Consider the following 17,650-nt stretch of genomic DNA (forward strand, 5'->3'; position numbering starts at 1 on the left):
TCAGAAAAGAGTCAGAGATGATGTAAACATATTAAAGGATTGCAAGGACACCCCAGTAGTACATTGCCTGCCCATAACACACTGCGACAAGAAAAAGGTACTTAATTTATTTTGACTCACTAGTCCTGCTAGTAGGCAGGTACTTATTAGATCCACACACTGAAAATATGAGGTGTGCAGACCAACATTACACTTAATAAACTTCAACTCTGAACTTACTTGATGAGAAGGAATGTCCATAGGAGCTGAAATATCAGTCGTGTACAATTTTCTCCTGCTTCGCTTCGGCTTGGATTGATTTTCTTTAGTACTTTCATCCACGACAGCCTTCACAGAACTCATGGTTTCAATCAGCTTTTTCGCTATTAAAAAAAAAAGTTTCCTAGTTTAGAATTTCGATGTTATTTAAGAACATACTAATACATTGTACACAGCAGCACACACAAAATGTAAAAACATCTCAGTAAACTGTATTGTTCTCTCCATATATTTAATTTAATAATATTTTTTTAAAAGACATTCCTCTAGTCCGTGCTGACAACAGGCATCCAAATACATTAGGCTAGGCCATTGTTATTCCCCTCCTCTGCAGAATAAATAGATAATACAAGAAACCTCTCGCTCAGAAGACAACAGGTTCCTCTCTAAAAACTTTAGCAGGTACAATAATCTGTGCAGCACCAAGTCTGAATGTTGGCATGGTATATCTGCTCTGAACTTACAAACCATTAAGGCATCAGGTGTTGCTCTTCCCGAGATTAATAACTTTGTTAATGTAGGCTCCCAATGGACAGTCCATCGTCTCACATACTGGTGTCTTATAAAATCCCCAGAGAAGACAAGACTCCAGAATTTTTAATAATCCAGAAGGGTCTCTAGGCAGTTTTAGTTTCATGTAAGGATGCTGGCTAAGCCCCAGGAACTTCGGGTCTCTACACAGGCGCTGTTCCCAGTCTTTATAAATTGTATTTAGATTAATTTCCCTATTCAATTAAGAGAATTAATTTACAGGCCTATTGAAAATCATTTAAGCAGTGCCTCAATAAATAGCCACAGAGCAGAAGTGAGGATGAATATGTAGGAGGGTTGACGTTTAATCTGGAAAACATTTACACTTTGTTAAGCTTTTCCTGGAGTTGGAAGCTCTAACTGCCGCTATTCGATTTAAGCATAATCAGGCGATAATCCCTGCTACGTTTTGCATCTTCATGCGTTGACCAGATGACCCTTGTTGGTCAAAACAAAAAAAATGCATATATTTATTTTGATTTCCTCATAAAAACAAGCATTTGCAGTGCAATAGGTCTCGTCTGTATTTGAATTTGAGCTATTGACATTGTAAACGACAATGCGTTTTATTTATGCTTCAAAAACCAAAACATAAATAAAAGGCATTGTCATTTAGAATGCCGATAGCTCAAACTGGCGTAAATGCGAGACCTGAATGGGGGACCTGCCACTCCTCCGGGGAACTGCCGTTCGATGACGCCCGTAAAAAAGACACCACGCGGCGGCCTATCTCCAGGGAGGATGACACCAGTAGGCACCCAACTGCCAGAGAAGAGGGAGCATCCGAAAACGAATCCGCCGCTCGACTCCTGTGTGGAGTCGTAGAGTCCGCCGCCTGAGGCAGGATGTCAACACCATCCGACTCCGTAGGAGACGCTGGATAGGGCTCCTCCAAGCCACACCACGCCGGCGACCGGAGTAGAGCCGGAGCCGATGTGGCCATGGGGCAGCACCGGAACGACGCTGACTCGACCTCCGCCGAGGAAGTCGCCTGCATGGAGGAACGAAAAGGACCGGGGGAGTGACACACAGCCCTTAGCCAGCCTCGGCCCAGGATGTGACGGAGGTGGCCCGGCGACCCATGCGGCGGCACCAGTGCCGATTCAACCTCTGACTCGCCCTCCAACGAGGCAGCCACCTGCGTGGAGGGGGACGAGGGGTCCCCGCTCAGCCTCGACCACGAGCGGGACGAGGAGGGTCCACCGACCCCTGTGACGCCGCCCGGTCCAGCAGGTGCCGGCACCGTGGCAGCGTCAGCTCAGCCGTGGACAAGGCCTCCGCCTGTCCAGAGGGCCGAGCGGGGCTCGGGGATGCGCCCCGGCGACCACCCGCAACACCACAGGGACTCCAGAGGGAGGTCGTGGTGAGGCAGAGGCGCCATGGTCCGAAGGAGGGACCCCTGACGGCCGCACCCAAACAGCGCCCACATCCTCCAAGCCTGGAGCCGAACTACTCGGCGCTGGAGCCACTGGCGGCGCCGCGGAGGGCCCAGAGCATGGCAAGGGATCCGCTGATGCCCCAGTAAGGGAAGGAGGAGGGGATGCCAGCTAGGCCTGCGAAGCCGCCGCATGTCTCCATCTGTACTCTCGACGCCCCGTCACCAGGAAAAGGTGGATAGGAGGACGACACGTGGGGCTGCATCACCCGCAGCGAGCCCACACCCCAGGCAGGCCAAACACCAGCCCCAAGGACAAACTGCGACACTTACCCACCGGGGAGCAACGCTCTTGCGACATCAGAGAGGGGCGAGGACAACAACAACGGCCGTTTCTGAAACCGTCCACCGAGGCTGATCAAGGGGATGAAGCCGACCTTGAGACGCGCAGAGAGTAGTTTCATCCGGCGCTCCTGCCGCGACTTTGGCTTAAACTGTTGGCACGCCTCACAATCAGTGGTGCCGTGATCCTCCCCTAAACACCACATACAAATGAGATGAGGGTCCGTCGCGGACATAAGACACCCACACGACGTGCGAGTCTTGAAGTCTGAAGGCATTTGCACGCTGTTCCACCAAAAAATAGCACAATGAGGAAGAAAAAAGGGGCACAAACAGAGACTGGATCCGAGTTGCACGCGGAAAAGGAAAAAACTGACGTAGGCGCACCGGGTTGGGACTTGTGACCTCGCCGATACCACGTACGCAGACGACGCATGTTCCGAGTCGCGTGATGCCACCCAGGCGCGCAGGAATGCTGTGGCAAAAAGTTTCCGGATCCAGTCTCACGCCTGGGGATAATTCTATGTGAAGGAATCCACGGATAGTAGTCTCTATCAGATTGAGTGTGCACAGGGTGGGAGGGAGGCAGGAGGGGTGAAATGAGAGTATAGGTGGGGAGAGAGGAAGGCAGGAGGGGTGAAATGAGAGTATGAGATGGGAGGGAGGGAGGCGGGAAGGGGTAAAATGAGAGTATGAGGCTAAGTGGAGGGGAAGGAACGGAAGGGAAGGGGCTATGCTAGACAAAAGATATAGAAGGAGATCAGGAAAGAGGAAGAGAGAGAAAGAGAAACAAATAGAAAGGAATATAGGGCAAGCAGGAGAGAGTTATAAAGAGAGGGTGAGAGGCAGTGGGAGGGCACGAAAGAGGCGTAGAACGTAGGAGAAAGAAAAAGGATGGAGAGGGAAAGAGGGAGAGCGAAAGAGGCAGACTGGGAGGAAAAGATATCCATAAAGGAGGATAGTTTGAAATAATTTTATCTCTTCTGAAATTGTGGAGGGGGATAATTCTGTTGTCAGGTTACATTGGTTTTGGAGGTCTGAAAGATGTCTCAAATACGACCAGGTGGGAGATTTACAATGACATCTGGCATGCACTGCTGCCAGATCTAAACTTTTTACACCAGAGCATGGCTTAAATAAAGCCAGAAATGGTTAAGAGGAAACATTACAAACTGATCAGCATGAGACTGCCTAGAATCACAGAATGAGAAGCGGATGTATAACCCACCAGTATTGTCTTTAAGTATGCAAGGTATCACTTTCTGGAGCTTCAGAAATTCCCAAGCAAAACAACCTAGCACAGTAAATAGATTTTGCCAGAGAGCTTTGCAACCTGAGGTGCTGCTTCGAAGCCTGTTTAACTGGAGGGACAACTGCTGACTCAGCCCAAATTCTGCAAAGTCGGTGAAATCTAAGGGATAGGTTTCTATTCTCAATTCTAATTTATAGTTCTGTTAACAGGGGGATATAAGTAGTGGCAGAGGCTGCGCTTCTGTCTCACCCATTGCTGAGACCTCTGTGACTTTGGTGCTGTTGCTAAGTGCTGTGGAGGCTTTCCTGCAATGGCGGAGGAGCTTCGCCCTACTGGCTCACAGCCAGCAGCTGAAAAATAAAACAATATTTTACTATAGTTTTATTTTTTAGCTGCTGGGTCTGAGCCAGCTTTTGCAGGGAGGGTCTGGGCCACGAGAGGAACGGGGGGAGGGGGTTAGGAGTGGTAGATGTGCACTTTTAAGTGAGCATGTCAGTTTGGCCGTCCGTTTTAGACCCGCCAAACTGACATACACACTTAAACTCCTTCTACCCCTCCCCGTGCCTCCTCCACCCGCCATGCCGGTATTTAGCTGTGTCAGCCACCACTGTTCAATTGTGAGTCAGGTGTTGCACTGAATAATGACCCATCAATCTTCATTGACTATTACCTGCAACACAAGTCATCCAGGGCTGGAAAAACATTGCTTAAACCTTTTCTCCTTTCATAAGTGCTGCACTGAGCCTGGACTGAGTGGGTTTAAGGCTATAGTGCATGAGTTATATTGAATGCCTAGAGCCAAATTACACATTTGTGAGAATTGCAATGAATGCATGTGTTGTCTACAGAGAAACTTGCACCTCTTGTCTGTGTTCAAGGCTATACTGCCTGCTTACTACTGTACAGTACTTCATGTTTGCTACTGTTTTGTACTGTTCTATGGTACGTTACTTCCCTAAAAGTAATCCAATGTGCGGAGAAAATGCGACACACACCAATGTAAGTTCCTCTGCTACAGGGATAGCATACTGGATGAAATTCAGCTGCCGGACTTCACTCCAGGAATAGCAATTACCACAGAAACTGGAGGTTTTCAATTACTACAGAACTCCACAGCAGACCCTAAATTACTTGTGTGTGCCTCAACAAATCCGTACAAAGCATAAAGCAAATTTAACATGGGTGACAATAACGCCAGACCTTCATTCAGTTCTAGCTAAATGAAAGGTGGAGACTGGATGTGTGAGTATAGGGCATTGTCCTACTGGCCCAAAAGCAGAAGTCACAGTGTTACCAAGTACTGATGGGTCATGTGCTTTTGGTTTAAAAAGAACAAGTTGAAATCGTCAAATGTCAGTGTAAGAACTTGACCACTAGCAATGCAATTTTACATTTTGGAGAAGTATACTTTGGGGTATCAGAAAATATAAACTCAATACTAGCGCAATCTTCAATCACAATATATACAGACCTTTACTGTGGAAAATGGATGGAGAACTGTGCAAGAAATCTCCAAGCTTTTGCAAGGTTCCATCTTTTTTTGCTGATGATGTACTTGACGTAGAGATTTGTTTTTTTAAAGCTGATCCTCCTTTGTTTAATGCCTGTTAAGTAAATAAACATGGACTTATTTAACGTTTCAAAAAGTAAAATCAAGTTGTTGATATGATAAAAATGTGTGGTCACAACTGTGATGCAATGATATATTTACATCTGCAATATCGATAATATATTTCTGGCAGTGTTCGCTGAGCGCACACACCCCATAATTACCCCAAAATGGTGCCAACATAATGCTGCATGTTATCTTGACAACAGAAGATCTTGGTGGGGAGTCTAAATTTCACGGGGATACCTAACATTTTAAGAAATGACTTGCAAGGATAAGGTTATGACAACTAATCTTCACAGAAACCACCTACCACCCACAATAAAAAGTCAGATCATTTTGCTATACGAGAGGTAAAGAATGTAATTATAAGTTGGGTAAGTTTTGAGGATACGTTTAGGGTTAACGTAATGCTTAGAGATAGATTTACAGTTATGTTGAGGTGACAATTAAGGTCCATTATAAAGTGAGCGTTAGGAGCAGATTGGACCCTCTCAAGAGTCGTTCAATGGTCAGAATGGCGTTTTGAGCTGACTCAATTTTTCAGTCTCCAGAAGTTGTTATGGAATATCAAAGACTAGGCAGTACAAGGGGACTTCAACAGATGTTTAGCTTTGTATGAAAGTCTGACCAACACATAAATCTTGACTTGTTATACACCAAGTCCATTACAGACAGGTAGGGACAGATGTTTCTTGCTTTATATCGACCTGCCCGCCACATTGGGCAGGTGGACATATCTTTGCATTGTACACTTTTAACGGAAATAGGTTGAAAAAACATGTTGGATATCCTAATATTTCTCCATTCTCACATACTCAGTGGTGTCTCTAGAAATTATTTTTAGGGGGTCTCACGGTGAGCCACAGAACAAACTGCTGGGATCACCTTCAATGAGTTGTCAAAAAGTGTGATACATATACACACGAATATATATATATATATATATATATATATATATATATATATATATATATATATATATATATATATATATATATATATATATATATATATATATATATATATATATATATATATATATATATATGAATTCAAACACTCCTTCTTTAAGAAGATCACGGGGGACACAGCGGGATTCTTAGCAGATTCTCTTTATTCAGAACAATCGGCATGACCGGTTTCGGCTTGTGCCTTCATCAAAATGCCGCAGTTCGTACACAGTGTAAGCACCCTCCAATATATAGTTCAAGCTCCTCCTACCAAGTGGTGGCGGGCTCACCTGCAGAAGATTGTCTCTGCTCGCTTTTGTATTCGGGACTACCAGTCCCAGAGTGCTGCGTGCTGACGATCCATATGCAGTAGTGGGGCTTCACTTATTAAAAACTTGTGTTGCTGCTGCTGTTTTCCCATGCTCTCTGCCATTGTCTCCGGGATAACAGATCAGAAGGCACAGATCGGGCATCGGCGTCTTTCCGCCCCGTCTCTGCCTGTCATCAGCTGTCTGCTTTTGCCTCGGGGATCAAATGGCGGGTTGTGGATTTTTTCCGACCCTCGGTAGTCATTCAGTACGTTTCCTTAGTTCTCCACAGCCCCTTGTAGTGAGGGTCCCTCGTGCGCGTTAAGGAACCGCGCAAATTATGAATTCAAACACTCCTTCTTTAAGAAGATCACGGGGGACACAGCGGGATTCTTAGCAGATTCTCTTTATTCAGAACAATCGGCATGACCGGTTTCGGCTTGTGCCTTCATCAAAATGCCGCAGTTCGTACACAGTGTAAGCACCCTCCAATATATAGTTCAAGCTCCTCCTACCAAGTGGCGGCGGGCTCACCTGCAGAAGATTGTCTCTGCTCGCTTTTGTATTCGGGACTACCAGTCCCAGAGTGCTGCGTGCTGACGATCCATATTCAGTAGTGGGGCTTCACTTATTAAAAACTTGTGTTGCTGCTGCTGTTTTCCCATGCTCTCTGCCATTGTCTCCGGGATAACAAATCAGAAGGCACAGATCGGGCATCGGCGTCTTTCCGCCCCGTCTCTGCCTGATGTCATCAGCTGTCTGCTTTTGCCTCGGGGATCAAATGGCGGGTTGTGGATTTTTTCCGACCCTCGGTAGTCATTCAGTACGTTTCCTTAGTTCTCCACAGCCACTTGTAGTGAGGGTCCCTCGTGCGCGTTAAGGAACCGCGCAAATTATGAATTCAAACACTCCTTCTTTAAGAAGATCACGGGGGACACGGCGGGATTCTTAGCAGATTCTCTTTATTCAGAACAATCGGCATGACCGGTTTTGGCTTGTGCCTTCATCAAAATGCCGCAGTTCGTACACAGTGTAAGCACCCTCCAATATATAGTTCAAGCTCCTCCTACCAAGTGGCAGCGGGCTCACCTGCAGAAGATTGTCTCTGCTCGCTTTTGTATTCGGGACTACCAGTCCCAGAGTGCTGCGTGCTGACGATCCATATGCAGTAGTGGGGCTTCACTTATTAAAAACTTGTGTTGCTGCTGCTGTTTTCCCATGCTCTCTGCCATGATCTTCGGGATAACAGATCAGAAGGCACAGATCGGGCATCGGCGTCTTTCCGCCCCGTCTCTGCCTGATGTCATCAGCTGTCTGCTTTTGCCTCGGGGATCAAATGGCGGGTTGTGGATTTTTTCCGACCCTCGGTAGTCATTCAGTACGTTTCCTTAGTTCTCCACAGCCACTTGTAGTGAGGGTCCCTCGTGCGTGTTAAGGAACCGCGCAAATTAAGAATTCAAACACTCCTTCTTTAAGAAGATCACGGGGGACACAGCGGGATTCTTAGCAGATTCTCTTTATTCAGAACAATCGGCATGACCGGTTTCGGCTTGTGCCTTCATCAAAATGCCGCAGTTCGTACACAGTGTAAGCACCCTCCAATATATAGTTCAAGCTCCTCCTACCAAGTGGCGGCGGGCTCACCTGCAGAAGATTGTCTCTGCTCGCTTTTGTATTCGGGACTACCAGTCCCAGAGTGCTGCGTGCTGACGATCCATATGCAGTAGTGGGGCTTCACTTATTAAAAACTTGTGTTGCTGCTGCTGTTTTCCCATGCTCTCTGCCATTGTCTCCGGGATAACAGATCAGAAGGCACAGATCGGGCATCGGCGTCTTTCCGCCCCGTCTCTGCCTGATGTCATCAGCTGTCTGCTTTTGCCTCGGGGATCAAATGGCGGGTTGTGGATTTTTTCCGACCCTAGGTAGTCATTCAGTACGTTTCCTTAGTTCTCCACAGCCACTTGTAGTGAGGGTCCCTCGTGCGCGTTGAGGAACCGCGCAAATTATGAATTCAAACACTCCTTCTTTAAGAAGATCACGGGGGACACAGCGGGATTCTTAGCAGATTCTCTTTATTCAGAACAATCGGCATGACCGGTTTCGGCTTGTGCCTTCATCAAAATGCCGCAGTTCGTACACAGTGTAAGCACCCTCCAATATATAGTTCAAGCTCCTCCTACCAAGTGGCGGCGGGCTCACCTGCAGAAGATTGTCTCTGCTCGCTTTTGTATTCGGGACTACCAGTCCCAGAGTGCTGCGTGCTGACGATCCATATGCAGTAGTGGGGCTTCACTTATTAAAAACTTGTGTTGCTGCTGCTGTTTTCCCATGCTCTCTGCCATTGTCTCCGGGATAACAGATCAGAAGGCACAGATCGGGCATCGGCGTCTTTCCGCCCCGTCTCTGCCTGATGTCATCAGCTGTCTGCTTTTGCCTCGGGGATCAAATGGCGGGTTGTGGATTTTTTCCGACCCTCGGTAGTCATTCAGTACGTTTCCTTAGTTCTCCACAGCCACTTGTAGTGAGGGTCCCTCGTGCGCGTTAAGGAACCGCGCAAATTATATTATATATATATATTTTTTTTTCTCCACGAGTACCGGATAAGTCGGACTTGCTGTCGGCGGGCGGTCCGAGCACAGGTACCGGAATCCCCAAACACTCTTTTCAAAGTCAGCTTCGTTTTCAAGACAGACTGCTCGGACACCTTTCTCGTGCATTCAAAATAGAGATTTATTGGCAACAACAACGCGTTTCGGCGGTTAGGCGATGATCAAGGCCTAACCGCCGAAACGCGTTGTTGTTGCCAATAAATCTCTATTTTGAATGCACGAGAAAGGTGTCCGAGCAGTCTGTCTTGAAAACGAAGCGGACTTTGAAAAGAATATATATATATATATATATATATATATATTAATTACCCTGACGGAAATCGTCAGTAGGTAGTTATTGTTAGGTCTGCTTTTCCACTGAATGAGTGTTTTTTGGTTTGTAAATAACTTTGCCCCTGTTTGATGAACCTTCATGAAACGTTCGTCCACCGCAGCTGCCCCCCAGACCCTTTAAATATCGTAAAGGACCACAGTAAATATTTCTAAGGAGACATGGTTGCCAGTAGAATGTTGGCAATCATGTATGTGATTGTATTTTTACATGGGATAACTGAACTTGATTTGTTGAACATATTTAGAGCTGCCACTTTTGTTGAATAATTGAAAGAAAGGTGTGCCATTTTGAGTGGGTCCTTCATGTTTTTGTTACTAGGGGAGAGGGGCTTGCACTGCATTATTAGCCCCATGCAGCCCAGACATAGGGGATGAATGGAGGATCTGGCCATCATGCTTGTTTAGGAGAGCCAGAGGCTCAATGTTCAGTGCCAACAGATCAGCAGACTAGATCCTCCTTGTTCATTCAGGAGAAGGTGACATCTGTCACTCCAGGGTGTAGTTCCCACTCGTGGCCCTCTAGCTAGAGGCCACTGAGAGCGTCACTTGTCACTTGGAAAGACACTGGCAGTTGTTCCACTACCTGTAAAATTTCTCATCACTCTGCCTACTGCCACTGGCAAAATCAATTCCCAACACAGAACCCATGACTCAAACCACCTTCTCCTATGCTATAAGAAACATTGGTGGTGTTGTCAGATAGAGTCTTAATGGCGCTACCTGATACTTCAGGGGAATATGTCTTCAAGGCTAGACGGGACTGCCCACAGCTCTTCTGCATTTATATGTGGACGCTGCTCCAGCGTGGATCAAAGGACCTACACAGTAATGTCACCCAGATGAGTACCTGGGCCCAGTGAGAAGGTATCCCTAACCATGGCAGCCATTCTCTCAGAGGGCAAGTCAACAACTCACATCAAGACCGGAGGAGTCCAAAAACAGTGCAATTTGAGTTTGACTGACTAGAGGATCTGCACTGAAGCTGAGAGCCACCTGTGGTGTTGAAGGAAAGGACATTGCAAGTAACACTGGAGAGCCCTTATTTGCCACTGGGCATGAGAAACTAACAGGATGCACGAGGCCATGCAACCCAGCACACAAAAGCCCTGTTGGATTGAGAGCTGTGTAAAGCTCAGAATTGTCTAATGAATATTCATGATCCTCTGAGGATGAAAGGCCCTTGTGGGTTTTGTCTAGGTTTGCAACTTTGAGGATCAACTCATGAATGTAAATGAGGTGGGCCTTATGGGTATTGACAGTAAAGAATGAGTTACTTACCTTCGGTAACTATGTATCTGGTAGAGACAGTCATAGATGCATCAAGGTAATTCTCAGAATCTGCCGCTTTGAGACCGGTATTTTTGCATTTGGGATGCATCATCCCAAATGCAAAAATCGCAAATTATGAAATCGCAAAATTGCGATTACTTGCATTTAAGGAATCTCAAATTGAGATTCCTTAAATGCAATGCATTAAAGTTTAAAAAATAGCGATTTCGCTAATAGGGATCGCAAATTACCATGAAGTTGAACTTCATGGTAATTTCCAAAAACTTTGAAAAATGCACTAAAGTCCATTTTTCAAAGTTTCATGTTGCGCACACACATTCCCTAAGGGCATGTGTGTGCGCAACATATGTGCACAGATCAATTTCAGGGGTGCAACAGGGTGTCCTTTGGACACCCCTGCACCCTTGAAATCGCATTCTCAATTTGCGATTCGCTAATTGCGATTTTTTTAGGGGCTTTTGATGTTTTCTGATTGTCCCTTTCCAAAATGTCATCTGTCAATTCTGTTGTTGGTTGCATCTGTGTAGTTATCTTATGTCGTCCATCTCCACAACAGTGTGGTGAAAGAAACTGCCAATTTAGGAAATGCTTCAAAGCCTGCATCTTTCCTTATTAATCTTTCTCAGTTTGTTTTCTAGTTTGTTAGCGCCTACTTGTTGTCCAGCACGTTGAGGCTGTCTGTGGCCCTATTGCTTATGCTCACCAAACTGAAAAGCAAGAGTATTTTATATCTGTAGGAAAGTGAAGTATTATATAGTGAGGCTGGTTAGGTCACAACACTCATAACCAACAAAGCACGAAACACAAATGATAGATTGTGCCACATTATCCATTCAAGAAGAAAGGCGACTGTTAAGGCCTGAGAAAGAATTTGGATCTAATTGTTTGTATAACCTCTATGTGTGTAAAGCGCTCTGATATCCGCAAGGATCTTGTTCGCGCTCTATAAAACTTTCAAAATGAAAAAAAAAAAAAAAATGAGAATGTCTTCCCATTCATTCCTATGGGCCTCTAGGTCCATAGGAATGAATGAGGAGGTATGTCTTAATTGCGAGTCGCAATTTGCGAGTCGCAATTAAGGAATTTTAATAAATCGCAATTTTTTTTAGTGATTTCCTCATGCATTGAACTTTGCTATTCCTTAATAGCGAATCGTTATTTTTCGCTATTAAGGAATAGCATAATGGGTTCTTGATGCATCTGGGGGATAGTCTAGCCCCAGATTCCTTAACTTCAAATATCCCCAGGCGTCAGTCTGTATCCGGAAAACTATCCGCAGTAGCACCTCTGCGCGCCGGGTCGGCGCCGCACGGCTCTGCCCCGACGTCGTCCACGGACGTGACCCCAGCGGAGCTATATAGGCCCTTCACGACGCGCGGACGTCAGTTTTCATCGGAGAAACGTTTCCGCGCCACAACACGGAGCCACCACCAAAAAAATGTTAGAATATGGGAACAGTGTGCGAAAATGATGAAAAGACATGGAATGGTGAAAAAAAGCACCATAAAGGAAAGTGCCAGACACTATATATTGCAGACTAGTAAAGGGGAAGAGCAGAGCAATGCTCGGAGAAGCAACCCCGCAAAAGTTAAGACCAACCACCCTTGGAGGTAAATGAAGATGTAAACAACATCATGGCAGACGACAAAGTCCAGAACACAGGTGCTAGGACAATGAACCACAAGACGTCACCAAAAAGAGACATTGTAGCCCCAATAAGAGACCTATAAAATGTGGCAGAGCCAATAGACTTCAAAACAATGGAGCATAGGGGTGGTTCGAGACCAAAAGGCGATGAAGAAGGGAAGAGCGGTGGTGGGAAAAAATATGATAGATCCCACACTTTCCAACCCAAGGTGTAGGGTTGGAAAGTATACCGGACATGAGCATACTGTCCAATTACGAGAATGGGTGGAGTAGAGAAATGAAAGCAGAATGAAGCATTCTGTGTCGGAGCAAAGTGAAAATTTCACCCTGCAGAAGGGTGAAGCCAACCAGAGGGAGGCAAGTGTAGAAAGCCCAACCTGAAAAGGTCCTCGCAGAATGAGGAGGATGGGCTGGCATTAAGAAATCTGCGGCTAGACTAGGTCTCTACCAGATACATTGTTACCAAAGGTAAGTAAATCGTTCATCTGATAGACGTCTACCATCAAATTCCTTAACTTTGAATAGATATCAAAGACATACCCATAGGGGAGTCGGATCTACGACTGAACCCCAAAAAGTTGCCGAGGCAACGTAGCCATCAACAGGGTGACGACCCTCGGTGGGGACCGCAAGTCAGTACAGCCACACCAGACCATGAAGCTCAGAAAGATTACATTCCATTGGGAGGCAAAGGCACCACAAGCAGTCATAGGACAGAACGAAAACATCCTTATATACACGTGGTGAGAGAAAGAAAACATGCTAGATATGTCGGTGTGAAAGGGAAAGTTCATGACCTCGCAAGAAGTGGAACTGAACCCAGGGTTTGATGTATCCGCAGGATCTGACGTGCTGACCGTGTTTAAAACCCAGAGGGAAGACAACTGGCATGACAGAGTCAAAACATACCGGTCCAGTATGTAAGACAGTGGAAAAAAGCACTGTGGAATCCTGTACCAGCCAAATACGTGGGACAATATTGGTAAGATGCTGATCCATGCTCAGAAAGTGCCAGTAGTTCTAGAAACAGAAGCGATGCCTTACGAGAGTCACACCGTTACCAGGCATGTGAAAAGGCTGATGGCAACCAGCAGAAGCACCCAAAACAGGAATATAGTAAAAATGATAGCCAAGTGGAAGACTGGACGAAACAGAAGCATACCGTGTGGACAGAGGGAGTAGAACAAGAACCCTTCTTTAGGGTTACATGAGCAGTCGCGATGCGACATATGCCATAATAGGTAGGCAACCGGCCAAAAAAGGGGCACAAGGCAAGCTGGACACCCGCTTAGCAGCCCGTAGACAAGCAGACCGGATCAATGACCATGGACATCGAATCAAGAAACGTTGACACATGATTTTGCTGTGTAACAGCACAGAGTAGATTTAAAGGCAAAAGAAATACGCAAAAAAAATGAAGCGTCACCAAGAAGACTAGGGTACGCGAAAAGTACCAACAGTCATGAGAAAGCGGAAGTGGACAGGTAAGGTAATACTTTATTGTACAGTTAATTAAAACCATTACAAACCATCATAAATAAAAACAGTTTTGTGTGTCTAAAACAGCCTTAACAAATTATGATAATACTGTGGTAGGGTGTGAGTAAAAGCTGTGATTAAAAGGTGCTAAAGCTAAAACTATCAAGATACAGGCAGAATATAAGATTGGCCCAAAAACTGGCTCACTTTTATAATTCCATTAAACCTCTGCGTGGTTGGGCTAACTTATATTCCCATTCAAATTCAGTTAATTATTGCAGTCCATAAAAGTTATCCTCCACGTAAGCTTGTCTTTGTGCCAGTAAAGCTCAATGGACACCAAGGTGCCAACTGGGCCCTTGTTGCGATCCGATTATTTTGGCTCTAGGGGTTCAAGGGTTGCGCTGGTGTCCTTCCTGCTTTTCCGCTAATGTAAGTGCCGTGCCTTCTTCATGCGGGTTGTGGCACTGGCTTCTGATCTACAGCCAGACCAATTTGGCTTTTTCTGTTTATTCTTTCAGTTTGTTAAGGTGGGCATCTACGACTTCAGGGTATTTTACCAGTCGGCAGCTCAGTTGGACTTCATCGCCGGAGAAGCATGCCAGGACTGCTTGCCTGCATGACCTTATCTGTTTTTTGTTGAATAGTTGTCTCAAGAGGTTCCGGCGAGCTTGTAGCAGATCCTTACATATGGTGATGAGGTGTGTGATGTTTTCTTCGCCTTTGCCACAAAGGCGGCACTTTGCTGGCATTGAAGGACGCAGCCAAGGGGCCAAGTGGTTTACAGAGGGCAACAGTCCTAAGTGAAATTTCAAAAACTTCTTTTGTCCTTTTAGTGAAGCTGGTCTAAAGATATGTTTGGGGCCTGAGTTTGGTGTAGGATTGTATGGTTAGCCAGCCATGTGCTCGCTCTGCCAGTGAGGCTGTGTCCTGCCAGAGAGATTCTTTTTTTAAAATGTTATTTACTGCTTTTTTGAAGCCCGCCAAGGGCCCTCTGAGATCTCATAGTTGACGCAACCCCAGGTGTTTTATTGCGTCCTCCAGGTGCAGCCTTGCAGGATAGCTTTCTTTAGTTTGCAGTTCCTTCCACAGGAGTGCTTTGAGTGTTTTGGCTTCTCCCCTGCTTATTTTGTACCAGCTTTTAAAATATACTCCTTTGCATGCCAGCTCTTCCTTTGCGAGCCCAAATTTGAGCCTTATCTGCGCGGGTGATGTATACCCTGGCTAGCCAAAGATCATTCGCAATACTACCGTACCATCTACCGTTTCAGCGTCCCTTCCTCTCATCGCTTCACTTCGCTTCCCTGGTAATAGATTAAATCAGTTTTGCCTGAATCACGTTTATTAGGGGAGGAGGCTATGGTTCAGTGATCTTATTTTTTAGGTTTCTTAAAGATACTGCGGTCATTAATCCTCTTTTTTTCCCCTTTGCATTATGGCTTAAAGCTGCCCTTGGAGTCTAGAATGACCCCCATGTATCTGTATTTGCTTTCGACGTCCAGCTGCCTTAAGTCCAAGAACCAGTTGTTCGCTGTTTTCGTTTTACGATTAGTGATGCACATTACTTTTTTCTTGATTGATTCTGAGTTTGTTTCTTTTAGAATATTGCGATGTGATGTCCAACAGTCGCGGTAGGCCTATCCGAATCTGCCTGATCAGCACCAGATCATCCGCGTAGAATAAATTGGACAGCTGGGTGCCCCCTAACTTGGGTGCATGGGAATTACTTTCGTTCAGCAAGATTGGCAGTTCAGCCAGGAAAAGATTAAATAATGTTGGTGCGAGCACGCCTCCTTGTTTTACCCCTGTGCTTGTAGGGCTCTTTCTTGTTAAAAATTCCCCTGCGCCTAATTTGACCTGGACCCAGGTATCGCTGTACAAGAGAATTAATTGGTTTAACAGCAGCCTGGGGGGGGGGGGGAGATTTTCATTTTCTTGAATTTTTGCCAGAAGTGGACAGAACAATGTTCAGACCAGTAAGCCAGACAGCCCCTTGCCCGGGAGGTGCAACAGTCCCCCGTAAAGTAGAGGAGTCGGAGAAAAACACGACAGCCGGAAACATGCAGGATCAACCAAATGTTCCAGGCGTCCCAAAAGAGAGTCTCCTAAAGCGAACACTCCCCTTGACAGTGGTGAGAGCAAGAACCCAAGTAGGAGTGTTGAAAACACCTGTGCGGAAAACAGCAGGGATGTGTAAAAGACTTCTGTTGGGAAAGTGCCCAGAAAATGAGGGCACAAGGCAATAAACAGTAGAGAGGCAGAGGGCGAAGCAGCCACTGCAACATGTGGGGAACAGGGCGTCAAGCCCGGCACTGCCTCGGACGTCGACGCAGGGAGACGCTGAGGGCTATGCGGAGACTGAAGGGGTGGGCTAGACACTCGACTGGGAGGACCCACTGGGACCTGTCCCGTCGGCGTCCTATCCGCTCTGGAACCAGAGTCGATGCACACAGCAGGTGCCGAAGACGAATCTGCCGGCGAACACCCGAAAGGATTGCCTTCCATCTCTATGGGACCCAAAGGCGCACTAGGGAGAGGGGGTGACCCAAAGTAAGAGCGGAGTGCTTCAGATAAGCCCCCATTTGGGCTTGTATTTCGGTGTTGCCCCGAAATGCATTGGGCGAACACCAACCAACTCCCGTTATTGATGTGTATCAGTCATTATGTATAAGAACATGTGAGAATGATTATTCATGAAGTTGCATATGTACGAAAACTAAGTCATGAAGCAACGACAACAATGTACATGTTGATTAACATTGAAATTACCTTGAAAAATGACCAAGAAAAGCTTCAATGAATGAAAGATTAATTGTTTCTGTATTTCATTGTGAAATAGGAGTTTATTTTGGACAAAGAAAGTATCAAACAATTATTAGTTGGAAAATAATACAACTCGCTGTGCTCTTAGTCAGGTCCTGGCAGTTTCTGTTTCGCACCTCTCACATACAGTATTGATACCCTAGGGACAGGCAGCCCTTTGACACTAAGAGGCACGCAATAGCTAGAGAGATCATCTTTTGATTTTAACTTAATTCACATTAGATTAGGTCGAATATCTATATTAACCAGGAGTGCTAGTAACCAATACTCTAAAATATATTTTTTTGCCAGGCCCAAACCCCTTTCTTACTAATACATATAAATCACCCATATGGTAGGCCCCGGGCAGCCCAGAGGGCAGTGCCATGTACTTAAAAGGTTAGCCATGTACTTTTACGATTTACATGTGCTGGTAGTGAAACACTCTTACATTTCTGTTTCACTACTGCAAGGGCTACCTCTCCCATAGGATAATATTAGGGTTATCTTATTACATTTAATAAGATGTAACTTCCAAATGGGAACAAGGTAACTCATTCATGTTTGGTGCTTTTGGAATGAAAATGAAAATTCTTAACTAATAGTGAAGTCAGACTTTACATAACAATTTTGAAAATGCCACTTAATGAAAGTTGGCGTTTTCCTGCCTTTGCATTTGGTACCGGCAGTCTATCTGTTGGTCACGTGACTGGGTGTAGCGGGCAGTTGGGCTTTGTGTGTTCCTCATAGACAGCACCCACAATAGGGAACTTGGGTGTGCCTGGATGAGCAGTCACTGACAGGATGAGAGGCACTGCCCCACTTACACTAGCTGTGTCCTGCCTCCACACAAAGGTCTGCA

At 45.8% G+C, this 17,650-nt stretch overlaps 1 protein-coding gene across 2 annotated transcripts in view; it reads right to left on the reverse strand.

Moving 5' to 3' along the window:
* Positions 1-17,650, reverse strand: part of KIF20B (kinesin family member 20B) — a 608,549-nt gene that overhangs the window by 22,458 nt on the left and 568,441 nt on the right. For both annotated transcript variants that reach the window (XM_078642920.1, XM_078642919.1), the window contains 2 exons: positions 5,230-5,362; positions 220-362 (listed from right to left, as the gene is read on the reverse strand). In XM_078642920.1, coding sequence (XP_078499046.1) covers positions 220-362; positions 5,230-5,362 — 276 coding nt within the window. The remainder of the gene's footprint in view (positions 1-219; positions 363-5,229; positions 5,363-17,650) is intronic.

The sequence above is a fragment of the Lissotriton helveticus genome, chromosome 5_1 (genome assembly GCF_964261635.1).
Source record: "Lissotriton helveticus chromosome 5_1, aLisHel1.1, whole genome shotgun sequence".
NCBI lineage: Eukaryota > Metazoa > Chordata > Amphibia > Caudata > Salamandridae > Lissotriton > Lissotriton helveticus.